Source organism: Melitaea cinxia, chromosome 8 (genome assembly GCF_905220565.1).
Source record: "Melitaea cinxia chromosome 8, ilMelCinx1.1, whole genome shotgun sequence".
Classification (NCBI taxonomy): domain Eukaryota; kingdom Metazoa; phylum Arthropoda; class Insecta; order Lepidoptera; family Nymphalidae; genus Melitaea; species Melitaea cinxia.
This window is the reverse complement of record NC_059401.1, coordinates 14484762-14510250: the sequence shown is the minus strand read 5'-3', so window position 1 is coordinate 14510250 and position 25489 is coordinate 14484762. Positions and strand designations below refer to the sequence as shown.

General features: G+C 35.1%; 2 protein-coding genes across 2 annotated transcripts; one reads left to right on the top strand and one right to left on the bottom strand.

The window, feature by feature from the left end:
* The first annotated feature begins 225 nt into the window (after positions 1–225).
* On the top strand, positions 226–9773 carry LOC123655936 (carotenoid isomerooxygenase-like). The gene is made up of 13 exons (XM_045591675.1): positions 226–325; positions 1140–1251; positions 1431–1577; positions 2309–2419; positions 3201–3295; positions 3867–3947; positions 4924–5004; positions 5665–5789; positions 6739–6912; positions 7933–8089; positions 8893–8954; positions 9129–9227; positions 9478–9773. Exons 1-13 carry the CDS (start codon positions 226–228, stop codon positions 9649–9651), a joined length of 1518 nt encoding a protein of 505 aa, XP_045447631.1. The 3' UTR covers positions 9652–9773.
* A 694-nt stretch (positions 9774–10467) lies between these two features.
* LOC123656067 (cytochrome P450 4C1-like) lies at positions 10468–25053 on the bottom strand. Its single transcript, XM_045591790.1, has 9 exons — positions 24890–25053; positions 17924–18033; positions 17575–17665; positions 16136–16321; positions 14371–14744; positions 13287–13355; positions 12968–13136; positions 12040–12219; positions 10468–10739 (listed from the first exon to the last, which is right to left on the bottom strand). Exons 1-9 carry the CDS (start codon positions 25041–25043, stop codon positions 10579–10581), a joined length of 1494 nt encoding a protein of 497 aa, XP_045447746.1. The 5' UTR covers positions 25044–25053; the 3' UTR covers positions 10468–10578.
* Between the last annotated feature and the right edge of the window lie 436 nt (positions 25054–25489).

Genomic DNA, 25489 nt, shown 5'->3' with positions numbered 1-25489 from the left:
TTAATCATAATGTTATCAGTAAATTCGTTTTCGTAAATTCTCATATAATAATTTTACCCAAGTCAATTCAATCAGTATCTTCGCAAATTACAACATGAAATATTAACAAAAAGTGGAAATATTTTAAAATAAAAATCTATTTTAAGCTAAGAGGTGAAACCTCTGTGCTACTTTCCTACTTTTTTTAGGATATTTTTTGTTTATCAAGAAAAATAACCTTTAATAATGGCTGAGACTCCGAAGAAACTTTACGACTATGACATGACCACTTGGCTTCGATGCTGTGAAACGGAGGTCGAGAAACCTTTGGAGGGAAAAATTACTGGTATATTTTATTCTATTTTATTTAAATATATTTTTTTTAATTCTATCATTCTTTTTAGTTTTTTACAAAAATACAACTAGCTTAAGGGTAAAATTGGTTGGACCATAAATAGTTCCGTGTATGTATGTATCCGGTCCGTGTACTTATTTTTTAAAGTCATTCAAGTTTTTATTAGAATAACTCTTTTTGAGTCTGAAAACGTAGTCACGATATGACACTAAAATACATCGCATTATTAGTCATGGTTAAGCCGTAGGCATAAATTTCAAAGCGGGTGTAGTTATGTTACTTTTTTAACCGACTCAAAAAAGGAGGAGGTTAGTCAATTCGACTTTATATATATTTTTATGTGTGTATACCTACGTGAACCGATTTTGATAATTCTTTTTTGTTTGAAAGGAGATATGCTAAGGGTGGTGATTTGATGATGCTATCCTAGAGAAATCGAGGGGAATATTCGAAAATGGTAGTGGTGACTAGTGCTTTTGTTAATTTTTTTCTTCTACTTGTACGTTGTATGTCGATGTAAATGAAGTCGGTTTTATCTTTAAGATTTTGTGAATTATAGACTTGAAGTAGACTATAAATTATAGTTCAGATTACTCAAAAATACCTTCTTCCATTTTTAACCAGTAGGAGTCAATAAAATTTAAAAACATCATATATTTTCAAACATATAGGTACGTATTGTGGCTTCAAATATCAGCTATAAAACACTTACCTCAATTTATATCCTTCTTTTAATTCTAAAGTCAGCTCTGGTAGTAGGTAATTACCAAGAATTTTAACTTTTACATTTTTTGTTAAAATTTAGGGACCGTTCCATCTTGGCTAAGCGGCACCTTAATCAGAAACGGACCGGGGACAATAAAAATTGGCTCAACCGAATATTCTCATGTATTCGATGGATCAGCCCTGTTACACAGGTAGGCAAATAACTTTTATTTCATTTCATATTACAAATTATGTGTAGGTTCTGCATGAAATTGTTTTAATTTTTGTAATACGTATTTCGTTCCATAAGATAAATTATTGAATTAATTTAATATCATTTTTAATAACAATAAAATTATATAATAATTATTAAACAATTTAAACTTTATAGATTCGCCATCAAGAACGGTATAGTGACTTACCAATGTCGCTTCCTGAACACTGAAACTTTGAAGAAAAACAAAAAAGCGAATCGTATAGTCATAACTGAGTTCGGAACAACATCTGTTCCAGACCCATGTCATACTATCTTTGACAGGTAAAGTAACTAATGACTAATAGTTAGTTCATCTATATCCGCTATACTCATCCTGCGAACCACGGGCCGCTTGTACATATATATCTTTGATAAAAGTTATTTTTTCGTTAATAATTATTAACATTGTTAACTTGGAATTACGTTTTAATTAAAACCTAAATAATTTTTGCGTGCGGCCCGCGACACTCTGAGTGAAACGTGTTTGTGGCTCCTATAAAAAATGCTGAGTATGGCTGATTCTATATCATAAAACACTTACGCCCGGTTACACCAGCTATGGCTAAGTATATCTTGCACATAAGTTACAAATTGACTTAAAAGCGGGAGGTAGAATAGGCCATTAGGACCTCATTTTGCTCAACTAATAAACTACAACTTTTAGATTCATATTTGCGAAAAGTAATCTATATATATAAAAAAAATGTTTGTCTGTATGTCCTTTATAAAATCGAAAACTATGCATTTGATTTGTGTGACAAAGACTGACAGTATTTGAAAGTATTTTTATTGTCAGTAAAAATAATTTTTAAATTTTGGTACGGACAATGTTTTATTTAAAATTTTGTTGATGTAAAACTGCAAAATTTCAGAAAACGTAAAAATTATCAAAATTACATATATTTGACAGTTCGCAAGCCAGCTATTTTTTTTTAAATAAAATAGACCAGTGTGTAGCGTCATTTTATTGTTTTAGTGTGATGGTATTAACTAACACAAGTTTTCCTTTTTAGAATATCGTCAATCTTCGACCCAATGTCGTTTATCACAGACAACGCCGGCGTGTCTGTGTATCCGTTTGGTGATCAAGTGTATGCCATGACTGAAGTACCGACAGTCTTCAAGTAAGATCTGGTTTAATGAATAAAGAACTGACAAAATTGATTGAAGTTTACTCCTTCAGAAACGATAAAATGTCCAGGATATGAAAAAATATGGGGAGTGAAATGTTACTCAGTGACACTCAGAGATTGATGTTCAACCACGCAACGTCTTTTGCGACAAAGAGAAAAATTTATTAAAATGTCACTGTAATTATTCTTTGCTGTGTGGCTACGGTAGTAAAGAATATAGCCACCCCCTCTCTTCTCGTGGGTGTCGTAAGAGGCGACTAAAGGATAACACAGTTCCACTACCACCTTGGAACTTATAAAGCCGACTGATGGCGGGATAACCATCCAACTGCTGGCTTTGAAATACACAGGCCGATGACGGGTAGCAGCGTCTTCGGTGCGACAAAGCCAGCCCTGCGGTCACCAACCCGCCTGCCCAGCGTGGTGACTATGGGCAAAACACATGAGTTCACGCCATTTTTGGCGTGAACTTGTGGAGGCCTATGTCCAATAGTGAACTGTGATAGGCTGAAATGATGATGATGATGTGTAATTATTCTTCAGGAGTTAACTCCAGTCACGGTGGGAGCTATATTGTTCTATATTTCTATATTTCTTTGATAAGGCAAATTTCATCCAAAAGTAGAACTAATTTTTACAAACGCAATATTTGCCATACTTCTTGTTGTTTTTGAGACCTCTATAGCAATCGTGAATAAGGCACTTACCTATTTTATAATTTAATCATAGTAGTAGTGATCAAAGCTTAACTTATAACTCTTAAAATTTTTAGAATAGATCCAGAATCTCTCGAGACGTTGGAAAGGAAATCATTAATAAACAAATTAGTCGTTATCCACACCGCCCATCCTCACATCATGCCAAACGGTAATAAACAAAACTAAAAGATAGCTAGATTTTAAATATGTAAGCATTAACTACTCTGGTAGAAGTACACTTTCAGGTTAGCAGTAATGATAGATAGATGAAGATCCTAACTAGATATGAACAACTAGATTGAACTAGTTTTCAAGCACTAATTTTTAGTTAACTTTAACTTATGAACGACTGCTATCGTACTAACAACAAATTGGTAATCTATATGTTTTGGTAAAAAATTAAATATTTATAAGGTTCTGGAGTCCGGTACGAAGTACATGACATTTTTGCGGTATAATAAAAGAATTCTAAATTAAGAACATAAATAAAAGTTTAATATTGTTTGTTAATTAAAATAAATAAATTAATTAACATCAAAAGAAATTACCTCAACAAGAAACTTCTTTTAAAATAATTTTAAGCGTACAAAGAGACAAAGTAAAAGAAATAAAAAGAAATAACTTTTATAGCCGTTAAACTTCGTTCCAACTTTTTTCATAAATTTGTTTGAATACATTTTATCACAATGGTCAGTAAATATTTTCAACGAACTTTATAATTGTTTTTATTTTATTTTTAGGTGATATGTATAACATTGGTGTGCAATTGGTTAGAGGACGTTTAAAACACGTAATTGTACGGTTCCCTTACACCGTAAAAGGTAAAAAATATTTTAAATATCACAATACTTACCGAAAGGTAAAATGCTACTATTTATGAAAAGAGACATGTGCCCAGAATATTGCAGGCTGATTAGAACAGAAATCTAAATCAGGTTTTAAATATAATTGAATTATTATAAATATATTTAAATATCACTTTACGATCCCTATTTGTGATAAAAACCGGAAACGTGTCTCCGAGACACTCTCACTCACAAGAACATACGCCTACAAATATTTATACAAATATAAATATCTGTCGCAAACGGGAACCGATATCAGCGACCGCAGGTTATAAGGCGACTACTTACTCCACTACACGAGGACCGTTCTTATATTCAGTGTTACCTGGCTTTATGGGTCCAATGTACTCATTATTTGATTCCCAAATTTTAATCCTTAGTTATGCATACTTGACGACGCGTTGGCGCAACAGTCACAGCACTGGTTTGTAGCTGTTGCACTGGCGGTTGCGGGTTCGATCCCCGCACATGACAAACATTTATATCGGTCATACAGATGTTTGCCGTGGTCAGGGTGTTTGTGCAGTCCTTGTGGCTCTCCCACCGTGCCTCGGAGAGCACGTTAGTCCGTCGGTCCGGGTTGTTATTATGTACACCTGGTAGCAATCGTTACTCATAGTAGGGAATGTATCCGCTAACCCGCATGATCTTTCTCCGCTCTGATCCTTCTCCTACAAGGAGAAAGAGGCCGATTCCCAGTAGTGGGATATTATAGGCTGAAAGGTAACCGTATGCATACTTAACAGAGAATTGATGGCAATTACGAACAAAAACGTTTAATTATTTTATTGAATTTATTAATACACAATCCTTATCAATGTTATAGACTCAAACTTTCGACAAAATACCTATTCAATAAACATCTACGTCAAATAATACACAGATTGATATCGTGTTGAGACTCTCCAGTTTTTTTTTTTTTTGTCTCTATGTACCTTTCTGTTATTTTCAGGAGATATGTTCGACGCTGCTGAAGTTGTGACTGCTGTAGAACCACGGTGGCATTTCTCCCCCACTTACATGCACTCGTTTGGTAATAAAATAATGAATTATATTTTAACTACTCCATCTTGCTAAGTTTAAAAAACTATTTTTTAAGCTACAACTACTACTTTTTTAAACTACTTAAAAAAATGTATTTAAACTACATTATTAAATTCAAAGATGTGTTATTACAAACAATCATTTACTTATCTATCTTACTAACGGTTTGTTTACTGTGTGGCTACGGTAGTAAAGAATATAGCCACCCCCTCTCTTTCCGTGGGTGTCGTAAGAGGCGACTAAGGGATAACACAGTTTCACTATCACCTTGAACTTGAAAAGCCGACTGATGGCGGGATAACCATCAAACTTCTGGTTTTGAAATACACAGGCCGAAGATAGGCAGCAGCGTCTTCGATGCGACAAAGCCAGCCCTGCGGTCACCAACCCGCCTGCCCAGCGTGGTGACTATAGGCAAAGCACATGAGTTTACGCCATTTTTGGCACGAACTTGTGGAGGCCTGTGTCCAGCAGTGGACTGTGATAGGCTGAAATGATGATGATGATGATGATGGAACAGTTTGTTATACAATAACTTACGTTATTTTTAAATATGTAACAATCGTGTACATTATTGAAACACTTAAGAATTACATTTTGCATTATTTATATAAATATATATTTTATTATTTATATATTTGTTTAACAGGTATTACAGAAAATTACTTCGTGATAATTGAGCAGCCCTTCGCTCTTTCCACTCTAAATATAGTAAGGAATATTGTAATTAATAAACCATTTTCGTCTACCTTGGCTTGGTATCCTGAATATGAGGTACGTTCTGGAAATATTACATTGCAAATAATTTTGTATTACTATGTTGCAATCAAGTATTATCGTGTTTTTCGTTCGCTTGATATCGCAGTTTTCAATGACTATGCTTTCTGCTCCAACAGTTGTGGGCTTTATTTTCCCCAAGACATGGATATTTATCAAATAAATGCTGCCAAGCAATTCGATTGTTACTTACTTGATTGTTGATAATACATGCATTAAATTGCTTATCTTAGGAACAGACGACCACGAGTTTTGAGAATTATTACTAGCTGTGCCACTGACTTCGTATGCGTGGAATAAAAAAAATATAGTTCAGTTCACAGACCTGCAAAAAAAAAAAAAGTAAAATAAAGGTAGCCTAAGTTACTCTTATTACATCAGCTATCTGCCAGTGAAAGATCCGTCAAAATCGGTCCAGCGGTTTCAGAGATTAGCTGGAACAAACAGACAGGCAGACAAAAATGAATTATTTTTGTATATGTGCCGTGTATCTATATGCATTTAGTAAAAAGCGGTTTTTTTTTTAATATTACAAACAGACACTCCAATTTTATTTATTTGTATACATTATTATTGTTATTTATTTATTCCCTAAGTCATTGCCATAACATTGAATAATTGGAATAACAACACTAATATCATAAATATGTAAAATTCGTTCGACTCGTTCTTGGAAACGATAACTTAAAGCTATTTTAGTTGAAAAGTATTTGATTTGCGAAAGTTTATGGGCCGTAAAATTGACGCTGCGATAAAAGCAAAGCAATAGTAGTAAACGTAAATCGATTTGAACATTTTAAACTAATTGACCGACTTCAAACAAGGAGGAGGTTTTTCTATTCGACCATCTATCGTTTTCGTGTATATATTTCACATGGTCAGGTGTTACCATTATCTTTAATATTATTATCCAACCGTTTTACCATACATTGTATTTCAATTTCAGACTCAAATCCTGCTGGTCAATCGCCGAACGGGTGAGGAGAAGCGTTACCGTACAGACACGTTTTTCTTCATGCACGTTGTGAATTCATACGAAATTAGTGGGAAACTCATCATAGATGTGTGTGCTTACAAAGATGCAAAGATCATTGACGCTATGTACGTAGATGCTATAAAGGTACATATCTTTACTTATTTATTTATTTTATAGGTACATCCATAGAATATATAACACATTGTATTGAATATTTATTAAAATATTATCTAAATGTATCCCATTACACAGTGCACAACATTCTTCAATATATAAATGTCACTAAAGCAAATATGTTTAAAATTATTGAACATCGAAATTCAAAAGTAAATTTCCTATTAATATATAGATATAAATAAAAATGAATGTTGCTAAGCGTATAACTCGAGAATGGCTCAACCAATTCGGCTATTTTATTTTTTTGTATGTTCCTTAAGGCTCACGCAAGGTTTTAAGACTTTAAAAAAAAATAGTAACTTTTACCATTAAGTTTAGACAGAACGAAGTCTGTCCGGGCAGCTAGTTAATAATAAAACTCATTTAAAAAATCATAAATTACATTTATAAAAAAAAAAAAAAATAACCAAATATAACTAAAATTTAGTAATTATATATGTACTGCATAATTCTCAAAAATCGACACCTTAAAGGAATACTCGCTTCAGCCTGTAATATTCAACTGCTGGGCATAGGCCTCTTTCCACATGTAGGAGAAGGATCAGAAGTTAATCCACCGCGCTGCTCCATTGTGTCATTGAAATTTTAAATAATTTCTGTTGTGTATAAAATACAAAACCCTATGTCAAAAAATAAAAATCGTATTTACATACTAACATATATACTCGCAACAAAAAAAAACTTATAACAATAAAATACTCTTACTTTTAATTCGCTTAAACCGAAATTAAAAATTATCATATCGAAAATTTCGCTCGAGCGGGTGCATCGTTCCATAGCTTAATTGGCTAGAGCGCCGGTACACGGTACGTCGGAGACGCGGGTTCGAACCCCGCTGGAGCGGTCAATTTTTGATATGATATTCAAAATGTTTAAAATACTATTAAATTTATTTATTCAACTCATCGATCAAATTGGCCTTGAAATTGACTAGCGTATCAGTATGCTTAGGATATAATAAATAAATATTTTTTATTTCTTTTATAGAATAAGGAAAGATATCCCGACTATAAGCAATGGAATCAGTGCCGTCCTAAGAGATATGAAATCCCTCTCGATGCACCGTCACATACAAAAATTGATGCTCTGTTACTGGCGGATATAGGCATTGAAGCGCCTCGGATAAATTATGATTTGTATAATGGTACTAAATTAACGTTTTTAATATTCTTATACAATTTACTAACAACTACCTGGCTTCGCACGGGTGAAATGCTGATACTTAATGTACAACGTTCACAGCTTTATTGTCATTAGACAATACAAACATGTTTTCTTTCGAGGTTACTCTTGAATTGATAAATAACGATTTTAGTCTAATCCTATCCAACGTAATGTACTTACTATAAATACAGTTTAAAAATTGACCTAAATCCGACTAAAGTACGAATATACAATTTCGAAACTCCGGCTCCCCGGCCGGTGGGTACCGCCGCAACCGCTATGTCCCTATATTTAAAATCTGTAATATCTTCGAAAATATTCATTTAAATTACATGCTGTGAAAGGCCATATTGATCTATATTAAATGCACAATGCATTATTTACGACATCACATTAGAAACAAGTGTTAAAATTTGTTTGTGTGCAAACCTTCCTCTTGAATCACTCTATCTATTAAAAAAAATCGTATCAAAATCCGTTGCGTACTTTTAATGATCTTTTATACTATGTAGTGATTTGGTTTGTGACAATATTCTTTCTTTCATGTTTACTTTTCTTATTGATTTTATTTACAGCTGAAGACTTTATTATGTTTGCTTAAAATAATAATGTTTCTATTTTCATAAATGTTTTTTTATAAAAAAAATCCGTTTATTGAGGCTGCATTATATTCTTTAAAGCAAGTTAAAAGGATGCGACGGATATCGAAAAAAACCAAAAAAAAAACGATATTATAATTTTAGAAACAGTAAATAATAATTCAATATTTTTTTGACGTTTTAGGAAAACCGTACAGGTATTTTTACGGAATAGGAGCCGGAATCGGTTCGGAATACGCACGCTCGGTAAGTTCTTTATAGAAGAAGAAAGAAACATTGGTATGTTTTGATCATAGTAATCTTTTGATACGGCATTAGTTTTTAGATTATCTGTCTCTCAAAATTCTTTTACTTTTTCTCCCATTTACAATTCCTTTAATTATTGTTTATACAGAGGATTATTTTTTTATCTACTTTTAGATAATCAAAGTAGATATACTAACAGGCGATTTGAAGACTTGGCGCGAACCTGATGGAAACCCTAGCGAGCCTATTTTCGTTCCCACTCCTGATTCTAAGGTAAATTTATATGAAATAATTAAAATAATTTTTCTTTACTTTGTCAACTTTGTTTGTGAATACTATAAGTGGTTTTATTTTGGTATATTTTGAAATATTCTTAATATTTCTTATTGATTCTTATTAATAATAGATAATTTTGGTTTTCAAAATATCAATTCATGAAATTGATACTAAGACTACTCACTAGATAATTCTAGTCAAGTATCATATATAATAATATAATAATGAAATAAATATATTTACGTAGGATGAAGATGACGGTGTATTGCTAAGTGCAATATTATGGAGTGATAAAGACAATGCAGTGTCACTTGTGATATTAAATGCTCGAGATCTACAAGAGATATCCCGAGCTGACTTCACAACCCCATCACAAGTTCCCAACTGCTTCCACGGCTGGTATTTCCCTGATTCCATGTGAATATAATTAACTTTTTATGATGTAGTAGGGCATCAATTATCTATAAAGAGTAATGTCGATTACTTGATTTTTAGTATACCATTGTAAATATAGAAAAAATAGAAAAATATACTTTTTACATAAAAAACTGTTTATTTATTTTTTATTTATTTATCTATTATAGGAATATTATAAATAATTTTTATTTATACAACTAGTTCGGCAAAAAACCGCAGGTACGGCTCACCTGATGGTAAGTGATTATAGCTTATAGACGCCTCCAACGCTACAAGAATTGCAAGCGCCTTGCCAACCGTACCCCGAATCCCCTCCACCATAGGAATACAATACTGCTTAAAAACTTATTTAGCTGTGATCTTCTCTAAGGTCAAGGTACTTCCTCAGTCAGGCTGCTCCAGATTTCGAGTAGGATATTTTCTACTGTGTATGTGTCGTTAAATAGTAACCAGCATAAGCACGGTGATTTTAAATAATTGTCCTTATCATGGTTCAGTGGTTATTGATTTTGTTTTAATTAAAAAAATGAAAAAAAATATATATAAATAAAACTAATTTTCTTTGTTTTGTGTTCCGTTTAAGGCACAAGGAACGAAACCTCAATATTTTTTTTTGAAATACATCATTGTTATAAAATACCTTTAAAGTTAATTTGTTCATAACCGTAATGTACAAACTTTTTGGCTTAGAGGAACGACTTAGTCGTAGCATGGAGCAAATATTTATATAAATAACGTGACTGCCTTTGACCTCAATATACAGCATTTGCATGTTGATGAAGACCGATTCCATTGATTACAAATTAACTCGACAACAAGATCGAATTTCATCATCTTTTATCAAACTGTTCTGTATATCGTAAATTTTGAATTACAATAAATAAAAACGATACATCGAAATATTTGAATACAAAAAAAAAATCATTTGAAATTACTGTCTTTCACAAAACTTAACGTAAATCGGATGGGCTGTACGCAATACGATATCGGTTTTAAAGACGACGTCTACAGGCCTGGTGACAGGTTCTACGCGGAACCTCCTCAACAGCTTGCTCATAATTGTCTTCATCTCCAACATCGCGAACTTCTGACCTACAAACATATGAAAATAATTTTAATAAATTTGTGTCGGCATCTATATCGCGACATACAAACTAAGGAAAACTGACGTATACTACGTCGCGATATTAAAGGTATCCGAAGATTTAACATATATACAAGAACCCGACAACAACCGACGGGGCAGTAGCCCGCCAGACACAACACCCAGTTCCACACACTCCTCCAAAAATGTATATTTCTTTCTATATAGCCTATGTTTGACAGCATAACTTAAATGCAATGTCCCGACTGACATTTCATTATTAAGCTACCGCCGATTCAAATGTAGATTGTGATGTGAATCGGTGAGAGAACTGACAACCAACTCAACATTTACTCTTTTAAAAGACTGTCAATCGTTATAAATTTAATTACGCCTTGTATAAGATACAGCGCCATTAAGCCCCGCCATATTTGTCACTAACACAATCTTGAACAGAATATTGCCTTATTTTAAAGTAAAGTTTGCCGCGTTGCCGACCCGATCCCCAACCGCCCCCCCACCCCCCCATGAGCTCTGGTCACCTTACTCACCAACGGAAACACAATACTGCTTGAAAACAGTATTATTTTGCTGTGATCTTCTGTAAGGTCGCGTGGTACTAGCCCAGTAGCTCCATATTTTGAACAGGAAATTCCTGCTGTGCCCTACCTCAGTTTATCAGTAATTTAATATTCATCATCAACTCAGCCTATCGCAGTCTATGTTGAACATAGTCCCGCACTATTAATAATATGGAATAGTGGGACTACTGGGAACTGAGGGCTGAAGTGCCAGTGTCGAAATCATTTTGGGTAATACCCTCTATTTTTACCCGCCAATCTATTACTTGTGCCAGAAATATAAAAGACAACCCAACGTTTACATTTTATACCGGCTTCATACTGTGGGTGGGTATTCAATTTATTTATTCAACTCATTTATCCATATTTAATTATTTTTTTCAATTATGAATTACCTATTGAAGAGCCGGAATGCTTCAGCCAAACCTTTCGCGATTTATTTTTAACATACTAAAGTAGATATAGAATATTTTTTATCCATTAACCAGATGGGTGAATATTATATCTAGTTCGGATCTTTGACTATTAGCTATTAAATACTTCTAATATAAACTTAAAATTTATTTTCAGGCAATTTAAAATTCATTTTGGGATTTTATTATATATACGAATATAATCGCTATTAAGAATGATCTTTTTCATATTATTTTGTTTGCGTAGCTTACAGCTTCTAATAAATAAAACTAAAAAGCGAAAAACAAGCTACTACATATTGATCTCTCTCTACCTATACAGTTTCTATATCCAGCGCTGAATGGAATGTAAGCATATGGATGTCTGTTAGCACAGTTTTCTGGGAGAAATCTCTCAGGAATGAAGCGCTCCGGGTCGGGGAAGACATCGGGACGACGATGCAAATCGTAGATTAAGATGTTAATGGTCGAGTCTGCAGGTATTGTGTAACCACCTATAATAAAAAGAGTGTAAATATAAGTTAATGAAGAACATATCATACGCACCAGAAATTTTTTCTTTGAATTTATATGAAACCACTTTATTTTATCTCTATCAAAATTAAACAGTTTTTTTTTTGTTAATATTTTCACCATTGAAAAGAGAAGTCGTACATTGTCTGTGGTCATTAATAATATTTTATATGTATCTATATATAGACTACAATACCGTAGGTTGAAACGATCGCAGCTTTTTGTTGCTAATAGCAAAATTATGTTAAACTTGCCACACGCCAATATAAAGTAATTCGTCGGCTAAATAAACAGGGACAGAAAATTCACAATTATATGGTCAGATTTTGAAAATGTTTTGAAACTGTCGATTTATTAGTTAAGGACTCCAAAATGTATTTTTTTTTTTTTTTTATTAAATAACACATTTTTATAAATATACCAGTTAAGTTTAAAAATCTCCTCGAACTAAGTACCTACAACAAAAAATCTTTTCGGGATTTCAATAAATCTAAATACAGATCTTAGTAATAGACATATATTATATCGCTCTTAAATTTTCTTACATTTCGATATTGATACCTCCATTATGTTTTACTGAATTTCGTAATGTATAAATGAAACGAAAAATGTTGTAGTTTCAAGATAAATCAAGCATGATCTGTTAATATAAACTCGATATACGACATAGGTATATAATATATGGAACATTCCTACTCTGCAGGTTGTCGTAATTATTTTGTTATTTACCTAATACTATTTCTTTTTGCAAATGCCTGGCTATGACGGGTGCGCTTGGGTATAGTCTCATCGATTCCTTGATGCAGCATTCTAAATACTTCATTTGATTTAAATCTTCTTGTGTAGGAGATCGATTTGAATAATTTAAAACTTCACAAATTTCTGAATAGACTTTATCCTGCAAAGTGTTTGAGCTACGATAAAACATGTATATAAAATACGATAAATATAGTTTTATTAAAATAATAATCATAACAAAGTCCCTTTTAATATAAGTGTTGACTAGGAAAGTTAAATTGAAGTTGTTTTTTTAGAATATTGTACTCACTTGTATTTCAGGTTCGTTCGCTAAAGCCATTAACATGAAAGTCATAGCTATTGCTGTTGTATCATGGCCCTATAAATATTAAAAACAATTAAAGTACTATTCATATAAATTTGTGTCAGCAAAATGCTGTGTGGTTACGGCATTAAAGAATATAGCCACCCCCTCTCTTCCCGTAGGTGTCGTAAGAGGTGACTAAGGGATAACACAGTTCTACTTCCACCTTGGAACTTAAAAAGCCATCCGATGGCGGGATAATCACCGTGGTGACTATGCTCAAAACACATGAGTTCACGCCATTTTTGGATCGAACTTACGGAGGCCTATGTCCAGTAGTGGACTGCGATATGATGATGATGTGATTTATATAAATCAATCGGTCAGTTTAGCCTATTGCAGTCCACTGCTGGACATAGGCCTGCCCAAGTTCACGCTAGACTTTTTTTTTAATGTCACTAGGTCGGCAAACAAGCGTACGGCTCACGTGATGGTAAGCGATTACCGTAGCTTATAGATGCCTGCAACACCAGAAGCATCGCAAGCGCGTTGCTGACCCTATCCCCAATCCCCCCCAGGAGCTCACATGGGAGATATCCCGATTTTCCTCAATCCTCACCCAGCCTACACCGGCAATCTTACGTGGATCATCGGTCCAACTTTAACACACATACATTTTCTCATGGGCCTCTTTCTCCATGTAGGAGAAAGGTCATAGCTTATTCCATCACGCTGCTCTCCTGCGGGTTGGCGGATATATTACTTATATGAGAGACGATCGCTGTCTCGTGTATATGATAGCAAACGGGATAGACGGTTTAACGTGCTCTTCAAGGCACGATGGGGAGACCAACAAGGACAGACAACGAGACCGGAAAAAAGTAATTATACAAATACAAATATCCATCCCGATCGGGAATCAAATCCGCAATCACCGGTGTGTGAGCGCCCTCACGGTGCCTGACACTACACCAGAGCAATGTCCACATTCTGACAAAAGTTTAACTTCTAAAAAAATTAATAATAATTAACTTATTTATTCACATTTCTTCAATATTAATTGATTCAATGTATAGTCTAATTAACTCACGGCGAACATAAACGTGTCAACCTCTTCTCTGATGCCTTGATGATCTAGAACTCCTAATTTTTCGTTTTTAAGGAGTAAATCTAACATCGGTAACTTTTTGTTACTTTTATAGTCGTCATCATGTTCAAAAGTATCAATTTTCTTTTCAGTTAAGTCAACTCTCCTTTTATTAATAACGCTATTGGTCAAGAAGTGTAAATTATTCACTGCTATATTTTGTTTTCGAGCTAATGAAGTGAGTTGATAAATATGTTCTGAATGTAACCATCCCCTTCCCAAACGTTTTGTGAAACAATCTCCAACGACTTCCAATGAAGTGAGGTATTGGTGCCTCAACGATTCTGTGTCTTCTTTTCTCGATCCCATTGCGGATTCTAAAAATAAAAAGCAAATAAAAAAACTAAGTGTAGTTTTGTATTTGACATATTCGAGGCATCTACAAAACGTGTTTACGTTATAATTAAGAATATAAATTTGCTCGCAAACGAAAAAAACCGACTCCAATTACATCGACAAGTAATATAACATAGGTAGATGAAAAAATAGTCAAGTAAATACGCGTTATGAAAGATTACGCAAAAAGCTGTAATCACGTCTCCATGAAATTTAAATGTGATGACATGATAAATATCAGCTTTTGATTAAATTAAAAATCATCAAAATTGGTCGACCCAATAAAAATTATGCTGTATAATACAACGTAGGTCGACGAAAAAATAGTCAAGTAAAAACGCATTATTAGATATAACTCAAAAAGTAGATGTTAGATCTCAAACAAATTTAAATGAGACCAAAATGACACGCACACACACCTTTCGATTAAATTTTTTTTTATCGAAATCGATCCACCCAGTCAAAAGTTCTGAAATAACATATATATAAACAATACAATCGAATTGAGAACTTCCTCTTTTCTGGAAGTAGGTTTTATTTATTTATTTATTTATTTATTTACTGACACACCAACAGCATAACATACTAAACATTACAATATCACGTTCATGTACATAGTCCGGTATGCATGCCAGTTACGGGTGCATACATCACTCGCCTTAGAAGACATTAAATAACAGTTTTAGAGTTACAGACTGGACAGACAGGTTAAAAACTGTTATTAAAAAAGTTTAGAACTCGATAGTTAGAATTAAACTACGCATTTCTACAATACAATCTATCGAGATCAATTATTGAATTGTTTCATATTATTTTCTGTAACATGAAACGGTGCACCTACACCTTCAGTATATCATCTCCTTTGCCCTAAGGTTGCCTGGAAAAGATTGCTTTTTCGCGATAACGGCCTTTTGTAAATTTTTTTATTAATTTTTGTTAGAGTTACTTGTTTATTTTATTTCTTGTTTGGTGTACAATAAAGTGTAAAATAAATAAGTAAAAAAATTCTATTAAGTCAGTTACGGAACCCTAATCCCACGAATGTGTTGACGTACCAAACTGATGGACCAGGCGACCACCTCACAAGTTTCCCTCATTAGCCGAGTTCCCCGTATTAGCCTTTCAATGCCCCATTGTTTTAATTTCTAATTTTATTTATTAATTGTAACATTTTTATCACTCTTAAGTCTCATTTCATTTAAAGCAGTCGTTAGTTATAAGATTATTATTGTATTAATATACAATTCATACATAATAATATTTCGGTTTTTTTTTTCAACCTTCTGACTGCTGCAAACGTAATTAGTATGTTAATAAATACAAACTAAAAATTTGTAGGCTAAAAATTAAGAGTATTTTTTATTTGATTTACCACACATGATGCTCAGGGTCATATTACTGACAATCCGAAATAAGTCAGTTTGTTTTTTCCCGACCTCTTGCTGTACACATTTAATAAAATCATCGGCTTGTTCTGCAAACGTGACGAAAAACTTTTTTAGAATGTTGAAATGGAAAGCTTTTGTTAGCATTTTTCTTCTTTGCGACCATTTTTGTCCTGGAAAATAAAATTTATTATTATTTTACCGTATACGTATTGTGTTATATCATCGACGCGTTGGCGCAACGGTCACATCACTGGCCCAGATTACTAAATAGTTACGTACTGGCTTGTAACTGTTGCGCTAGGCTGCGGGTTCGATCCATGACAAACACTTTTAAGGCTAAGATCTAGACTAAGTAAAACCGAATTAGAAAAACCGAATTATGGGGTTTTTGGGTGTGGAGGGTGGAGGGTGTAGCGGAATCTATAGAAGGTAACACTATCACACCTCAAAACCCCATGGTTATGGAGATATCCATGGTTAAAGTTTTGAGGTTAGAAGAAGAATTTAAAGCTATTATAATACCTTTGAGCTCGTACTGTTTGCATTGTGTGACAAATCGACACTTTTAAACAAAATAACGCGTCAGAGATAATATTCTAATAAAATTAGTAACATTGCGTGCTAGAATATAGGTTTAAAAATTCGAAAAATACCCAAAACCGAATCGGAGCACCCCACTGTCCACGTGGTCTTGGTCTGTCCTACCCCTAGAGTGTTTTTTTTGTGCCGCGGAGGCGCGGAGGGAGGGCAGCCCTCGCCCGCCGTGGAGCATGAGTGAGCGTGCTTTCGCACGCAAGGGCGGAAGGGCTGCACTTCCCGTAGCGCCGGAGCCAAGCGTTCCTCTAACTTTCGAAATTCTTCTTCTAACCTCAAAACTTTAACCATGGATATCTCCATAACCATGGGGTTCTAAGGTGTGATAGTGGTACCAGGGGTAGCGTACCAATACCATATACGTAATATATAATAAATGCTATTTATAAAAAATTATTATGTACTGTTGTTGTTTCCATGAAAATAAATAAATAAATATTAAAATAAAGTTTGTGTGTGGAGTTTACTCCTTCATATCGACTGTCTAAATTGGCACAAAAAAGGCTTACTAGTCTAAGAAAGCGATTAATACCATATCAAATGGTAAATAAACGAATCAAATAACGCCATCTATGATGTTATTAGAAAACGTCGTAACGCCATCTATCGGAACTCTATTGGGTTCGATAAATGGCGTTAAAAAAACGTAACGACGTCATTCGTAGATTTTATTTCTCATATTTTGTTCATATCGGGAGCCTTCTATGAAAATCGATTATTAAGGAATAAACTCAGAAAAAATCATAAAAACGTTTCCATATTAAAAAACCGTTGTTGAGAGATCAGTAAGTGTTTTACCTGTGTCATAATAATAAGCAAACGAACGTACCATTACTAAGTAGTAGTCCCTCACCGAGCCAATAGGCAATGTAAGTGTAGGGATGATCCTTATGACTGCCTTGAGGTCCTGACAGTAGCTTCTAAAAATACATTTTCAACTTTATAATAATGAATGTATTATTATTCAATGGGAACTTCTTTACGCACGCTTGACTTGGAGAGTAAGGTACACTCACTTTTTTTCTTACATACAGTTAAGTTAGTGCTTGCTACATTATATTTTACTTATACTTTATGTTCATTAAATTTGTCCTTCTCCTACATGGGGAAAGAGGCATATGCCCAGTAGTGGGATATTACAGGCTGAAGCGTATTAAATGTTTAAAATTAGTATATACCTCTATATCTGTAGGGTTGCTGATATTCACCATTCGAATGTTCATCATGTGGATCTGATTAATGTCTCCGTAATCTTTTTGAAGAGAGCGTTGGAGAAGAAACAACTTTTCTGGAACAAAAATATTTTTGAAGAAAATTTTCGCACGCTTGACACTTGCTTCTTGGGAAGTAAGCTGGTAAATGCGTGACGAGAGTGTTATGAAAAGTGTGATCGGGCGAGGCTAACGGAGCAAGAAAGAGAGGTGCGAGCACAGATTTTCTTTCTCTCTTTCTCTCATAGCCAGTTACGTTTCGTATATCTAAGACATAGTGCAGGCCTATCGGTAAAGAAGTTTTACTTCAGCCGTGTGGTCTAAAGCACGTACGTTTTTTATCTTTAAATAATTTATCTCAAAATAACCTTCTTTATCCTTCTGCATCTATTTTTCGCTCTCACAACTACTGGAAAATACACAGAGAATATTCGTGGTGCAATGGAAAATTAAATTAACCGCGATGGTCTTGATTGACCTAATCATTGCTTGCTCATTGCTTTAAACTTAGTTGATCTTGACATCATTATTGGAACTCTCTGAGCGGTCAACATTTCTCCTACTGTTTTAGACTGGGTTCGATATTACCTCTTTGGACATCAGCAGTGCACGAAAACTAACTAAACATGATTTCTCCGATTGGACTGGTTAGGTTGGTCTCGTTGTTGGTGTGCCTTAAGGCGGCGTATTTTGCCATTTGTTGTTTTCCATTTTTATTAATAACATTAACATCAGGGTTAATTTGTTAGGATTACACAATAAAGCCGAAAGACCGCACACGAGGTCAAACGAGGTCGTAATTTAATGCACCAATAACCTCATGCAACTCAGTCAGCTTAAAATATTTGATACAAGAAATGACTTTTGAAATGTTATTAATAACGCTAAACGCCAACGCTTCAGCCTGTAATATACCACTGCTGGGCATAGACTTCTTTCCACGTGTAGGAGATGGTTTAGAGCTTAATCCACCGCGCTGCTCCAATGCACCAGCATTACGGATATATTCCTTACTATGTGTAACGATTGGTCTACTATCAGGTATACATGATAACAACCGGGACCAACGGCTAAAAGTGCTCTCCGAGGCACGGTGGGGAGACCCACAAGAACTGCACAAACACCCAGATCACGGCAAACATCTGAATTGCCAATAGAAATGTATGTCATGTGTGGAATTTGAACCCGGAACCGCCAGCGCAACAGCTACAAGCCCGTGATGTGACCGTTGCGCTAACGCTTCGTCAAGCGTATACTCATACAAATTATGATTGCATCAGATAATACTATAAAAATATAAAATATAGTTTTAGAAGTAAATCAAAATACTTCATAATATTTTTACGAACACACAAAGAAACTAGCGCCATCTAGCAGCAACCATTGAAACCACACAAAGACAGCGACATCATGAAACTCTCTACTCAATACTAGATGGCGTTAAAGGAACTATTGTGGAACTATATAGAAGTATAGTCTCGAAAACCGGGTACATGCGCGAACTTTCCAGAATGGTCTGGGCCTCGTCTCGGCCGATATAAATAGCCGCAGGGAGGCGAGCGAGTTCAGTTCAGTTTGAGCGATCTTCGAGGCGACTTGTTAGTGAAAACTAGTGATCAAGAGTCGTACCAGCGAAACCTACGACATTGGCCTTGACTTAGGACATCGTTAGTGCTTAGTGTTTGAACCTAGTGCTTTGTGTTGGACCTAGTGCTAGTGAATAAAGTCTTGAAAAGAGTCAGCAGGTTTTTGTCTCCAAATCCTTCGAACCCTAACACGTAATAACTGGTGTTAGAAGTGGGATTTGGAGATGCCATTGACTCCGAGAGAAGACTTCAAGGACTTCAAGCGCGTCAGGACAAGGGCACAACGAGCTGCGGAGGCCACACCTACTGGGGACCAAGCTCCGCCCACCGTGGACCAAGCCCCGCCCACTGACCCCGCCTATCATGCCCCGCCCACTGGCCACGCTCCCCAGGCCTCACCCACTCGGACTCAGGCCCCACCCACTCGGGCCCAGGCCATGCACACTCGGACTCAGGCCACGCCCACTCGGGCTCAGGCTCCGCCTACTTTATCTCAATCCCCGCCCACTGGATCCGCCCACCTCACCACGCCCACCAGCGACACCGTAGCTTCTACAGACTCTCAAGTGGCTCTTCAATTAGGAAATTTAATTAAATTAATGGAGCTACAAAGGGCTGAAATTCGTGCTTTGCAAGAATCACAAGAGCAACAAAAAAGGCTGAAATTCGTGGTGCTTTGCAAGAATCACAAGAGCAACAAAAGGCTGAAATTCGTGGTGCTTTGCAAGAATTTCAAGAGCAACAAAAAGAGCTCCAAGAAAAAACTCTTTGGGCTGTAAAGATGTTAGTGACGCGGTGACTAAGCTTCGAAAAGATGTCGACGTAGTGGAAGAACGAGTAACCGGGTTAGGATTGGACGTTGAAAATGTGAAAACCGGTCTCACTGAACTACAGAAGAAAGTAGTGCGCCTTGAAACCACTGGAGTCGCGATGTCTAGTGGAAGTACCGGAGTGGCACAAGGACCAAGAGTGAAAGTGCCTCCGTACGACGGCACTACTCCGTGGAACGCTTATCGTCAACAATTCCAGACTGTTGCTACTGCCAACGGATGGACGGAGGAGCAATGCCTGACCGCTCTCACTGTTGCGCTCAGAGGGCAAGCTTTGTCGGTTCTGGAAACACTGTCACATACAGTTTGAGCGATCTTCGAGGCGACTTGTTAGTGAAAACTAGTGATCAAGAGTGGTACCAGCGAAACCTACGACATTGGCTACGACTTAGGACATCGTTAGTGCTTAGTGTTTGAACCTAGTGCTTTGTGTTGGACCTAGTGCTAGTGAATAAAGTCTTCAAAAGAGTCAGCAGGTTTTTCTCTCCAAATCCTTCGAACCCTAACACGTAACAATATCATAATTACAATATAACAGATTCACAAATGGTAGAAATCGATACGCATAAAAATTGATTCTTCAATATAATAAACAAATAATAGTAACACAAAACAACAAGACTCGAGTCTTCACATTTCGCAATTTACAGAAACATAATAAATAATTTTAAAAATTAATCACAATAATAAATTCAAACTAAACAAGATCAACAAATCGCATTCCAGTAAAGCAAAGCAACTACTGCCATTACATAAAAATAAACTTAAATTGGTGTGTGTAAGCAGCAGTGATCAAAAGTGCGTACTTTTCGGACAAAACGTGAATTAAAAACTACTGGATATGGCATGGCATTTAAGAATAGCACAGTGATATATTAATATAACCTTTTTTTCCACCTTTTTCTGCATGATGTTGCCATGCCTGATGATGACTACTAATATTACTGAATAATTTTTATGTTGATTTAAAAAATAATATTTGGACTTATCGATCCTCAAAAATAATTCAAATAAAAATTGCACAATTTTTAAACAATGACATTAATGTTTATTAAAATTATTACTAATTGAGGGCAATGATTTAAAAAATATATATAAATAAGCGGTTATCGTGGGAATACTTCTTTGATATTCTAATTTTATTTTAATTGTATATTTTTTTTAATCTTTTTATATGTGTTGTTTTTTTATGTGTGTTAGTGTAGAATAAAAGAAATAATTGGGTTTCCTCACAAACGAAAAAAAACCGGCTTCAATTAAATCGACATGTAATCATCATCATCATCATCATCACTTCAGCCTATCGCAGTCCACTGCTGGACCTAGGCCTCCACAAGTTCACGCCAGAAAGTGAGCTCAAGTATTCTTCCCATAGTCACCACGCTGGGCAGGCGGGTTGTTGACCGTAGGGCTGGCTTTGTCGCACCGAAGACGCTGCTGCCCGTCTTCCGCCTGTGTATTTCAAAGCCAGCAGTTCGATGACTATCCCGCCATCGGTCGGCTTTTTAAGTTCCTAGGTGGTAGTGAGAATGTGTTATTCCTTAGTCGCCTTTTACGACACTCACGGAAAGAGAGGGAGGGGGTGGCTATATTCTTTACTGCCGTAACCACACGAAATGTAATACAACGTAGTTACACGAAAACATAATCAAGTAAATACGCGTTATCAAATATTACTCAAAAAATCGTTATCAGGTCTCGATCAAATTAACATACACAAAAAAATACAATCGGATTGAGTTTCCTCCTTCTTTTTTATAGATTGTAATTATCACACAAGTTTGTAACATACGTGTAAAGGTTAACAAAATTACCTTCTTATAATTTATACAACGAATATACTCGTATAGCCAATATTTTTGTTATATTGCGTATTATATTTTATTTCAATGTGAACGACACGTGTCAAGGTAATCTGTATATCTATATAAATAAATAAAATGGAACCGCTTTTTACTGATTGCATATGGATGCTATACACGATACATAAACCAAAATAATTGTTTTCATAACTTTTGTCTGTCTGTCTATTTTTCCGGGTAATCTCTGAAACAGCTGGACTTATTTTGACGGGACTTTCACTGGCAGATAGCTGATATAATAAGGAGTAACTTAGGTTACTTTTATTTTTAAAAAATATTTATTCTATAACTCTACGAACTGAAAAATAACTTATTTGTTAAATTACAGACGAACGCAGTCGCGAGCACAGCTATAGTATAAAAAATAATTGGTGAAGGACATACGGAACAGCAAACATTATAAGCACATCCTTGTTGGTACATATGAGTAGATTTGACCACTGACACCCACACAATCTATTAATATAATACCGGCAACCGCTGGAAGTGTTTTGAGAATTACCGTAACATCGCAGAAATTAAACCACAGATTCGTCATCCAAACTGTTTCCATACAATCTTGAGGCTAAGCTATGCAGTTTTAAATTGATCCAAAAATGTTAGTAATTATGTATTGTATGAAACAAATGTAAATAATTCGTTAGCCAAATATCTCATAGTTCGTAAAAAAGTCAACTGCAGAAAGAAATACAAGAAACGGGTGGCTAAGTTATGCTGAAATAATGTTGACTAAGGTTTTTTTTAATCTAATAGATTTTTTTTTTCTAAATGGGTCAAGTTGTTTTGAGGTTGTCCATTACAAAAAAAAACAAAAATAAAATATTTTATTTTTTACAATATTATTATAGAGAGAAGTAATTAACAACAATAAGAACTGTTAGAGTTTGACGGCGTATTTCTCAGACATGCGTCTATAAAATTTAGAAATACGAGTATTAAATATTTTCAGCATTTATAATTCATGAATTCACAGATACTACTTATGCGTAGATTTCATATCTAATAGGTTCAAACTTTTTTTAGCTAAATAAATAATAATTATGTTTTATTCTTAATTGTGACAGTAGAAACTAAGTAACTAATATCTATAAAGCTTAAAACAACTAGAAAAAGAAAGAATAGTTGATCAACAAACACGTACATAAAACTCAATATACATCCTTATTGTGGCGCAGACACTTAGGCTAAGAGTCTTAGCGTATTCCCAGTTAAACGGATACTATCAAAGATGTACAACCCTAGTATTAAGCAGTACCTTCTTTAGGAAAAATATATTTTCAGTATTTTAAATAAAATATTCAATCATTAAAAAATACTTAGGTATAGTAATTTTACAACAATTATAAGAAAATTTTATCTGTGTCGTTAAGTATAATTGTAGAGTTTCACATGTAATGATATTTTTTTATTTATTTATTTATAATGTTGGTCACACTCTAATTCTAATACTGGTAGTGTTTTTTATTGAAATATACCCAAAGAGGGGGGGGGGATTAAGCGGGTTAATAACATATATGGCAAAGAAACGTTTGCGGGGTCAGCTAGTTTAAATATATATATATACTACACCCAAACTAGGTGCAGATATCGAACTCTTAACTCTTGGAGCAGAAAGCAAGGGCGCTGAAAACTGCGCCAACGGGTCGGTCAAAGAGAAAACAATATAAGTAGGAATCATGGTCCTCTTAATCTCAAATCCAATCCTAGTAATATTTGCCTAGAGAATAACAATCTTTCACGCAACAACAGCTTGTAGTTTTATCGTTTTTGTCATCTAAATACGTGTAACTCTATGATCGAGTAATAAAAACTATTTTTTTAATAAATTTACGTATAAATAATCCATACATAAATTTATATCATATATCTCTGCCTCCTTTTTTTTACGTGGGGAAAATCCATCATGGATACCCTCCAGCGCGGGGGCGCCAGAGGGTTATGTCAGACTCCTACTGACTAAAAACCACCACGTGTGAGCAGTCGTCCGCCTGGGTGGGGCGAGATGGGGTCGCGCTAGCATTCGCCACCTCGCCCCGGCGGATAAAGCCTCCGGGCCCTGGCACAATGGTTGGGTGGCCTCGCTCACAACAAAGGCCACCCCTCAGAAGTGTGGGGCCGTGTCGCCCGGCCGGCCGAAGTCCCCCTACTATCGGCCGGCGACCCCACTATTACGACGGGGGGAGGAGGTGGGCAAACCGCCTCCTCCTTGCCCCCGTACGTCTGCGCCGGAGTGGGTCAGCGGAGACGTCATTCTCCCTGGCCCGCTCCGCGGTCTCCTTCTGCGTCACTACCTCTTCGCAAAAGGTTACCGCCGCCTGCCACGATCTCTCACTGTCGAGCATGGCTTTTACGACGCTCGGCAGTGAGAGATCCCGTCCGAGGAATATCTCTGCCTCCTGTGACAGGTGATACAAAATCACAATTCATCATGTTTCATTTCGTTTTTTTTTTTTTTTTTTTGTAAATATGACGTGGACACTTACGAGGGGACTAGTCCACAAGTTTAAAGTCGCTCAACGTGCTATGGAACGGGCTATGCTGGGGATCCCTTGGTCTGGGGGATTCTTCAAAAACTTCATAAATATTTAAATAATAAGGAATATTTCTAAATTGTATCGAACAATTTAATACTTTACTTTAAAATATTTAACTTACCAGGTGATAAAACATAATTCCAAAGATTTCCAATGAGAGGAAAACTTTTCGGTCCAGGAATTTTTCTAATAACTCTTCCCGCTCGCCCTAAACGGAAGTACAGCTCCACCGATACAAATATCAGTATCACGATTATGACAATAAACAGCCACATGTTGCTTTCAAAGAAGACACAGACTTACTCAGAGTTCAGGTAAATACAGCGTATATTTATGTGCGCATATTTAATATAAATATGGAATATTACATATGATATTATATAAATAAAATTGTACAGCAAATCTTGAACGATATACTGTACGAGAGACGTCGATGAGAGGTGATTTCATTCATTAACTATATTTTTGGCTTGACAATGAATAATTAGAAGTGAAATGAAATGTAATGTAAACAATTATTTCGCCATAATTTGATACACACACTTAACGAAAGTCAAAATAATATTAATTACAAAAAAAAAAAAACTAAACTATAAGTTTTTATTGATGTTATTATAGGCTTTACTACATAAAGCCCGCTTAATATATATATATATATATATATATATATATATATATATATATATATATATATATATATATTTAAACTTAAGTACAGGCA

What these genes read in the sequence shown, in the direction of transcription:
- LOC123655936 (XM_045591675.1), top strand. Translation starts at nt 226, where the DNA reads ATGGCTGAGACTCCGAAGAAACTTTACGACTATGACATGACCACTTGG. An exon ending in TTTGGAGGGAAAAATTACTG is followed by an intron (nt 326 to 1,139) that starts GTATATTTTATT and finishes GTTAAAATTTAG; the next exon opens with GGACCGTTCCATCTTGGCTA. An exon ending in GAAGTACCGACAGTCTTCAA is followed by an intron (nt 2,420 to 3,200) that starts GTAAGATCTGGT and finishes TAAAATTTTTAG; the next exon opens with AATAGATCCAGAATCTCTCG.
- LOC123656067 (XM_045591790.1), bottom strand. Translation starts at nt 25,043, where the DNA reads ATGTGGCTGTTTATTGTCATAATCGTGATACTGATATTTGTATCGGTG. An exon ending in CGAACGAACCTGAAATACAA is followed by an intron (nt 13,137 to 13,286) that starts GTGAGTACAATA and finishes AACACTTTGCAG; the next exon opens with GATAAAGTCTATTCAGAAAT. An exon ending in GCAAAAAGAAATAGTATTAG is followed by an intron (nt 12,220 to 12,967) that starts GTAAATAACAAA and finishes TTTTTATTATAG; the next exon opens with GTGGTTACACAATACCTGCA.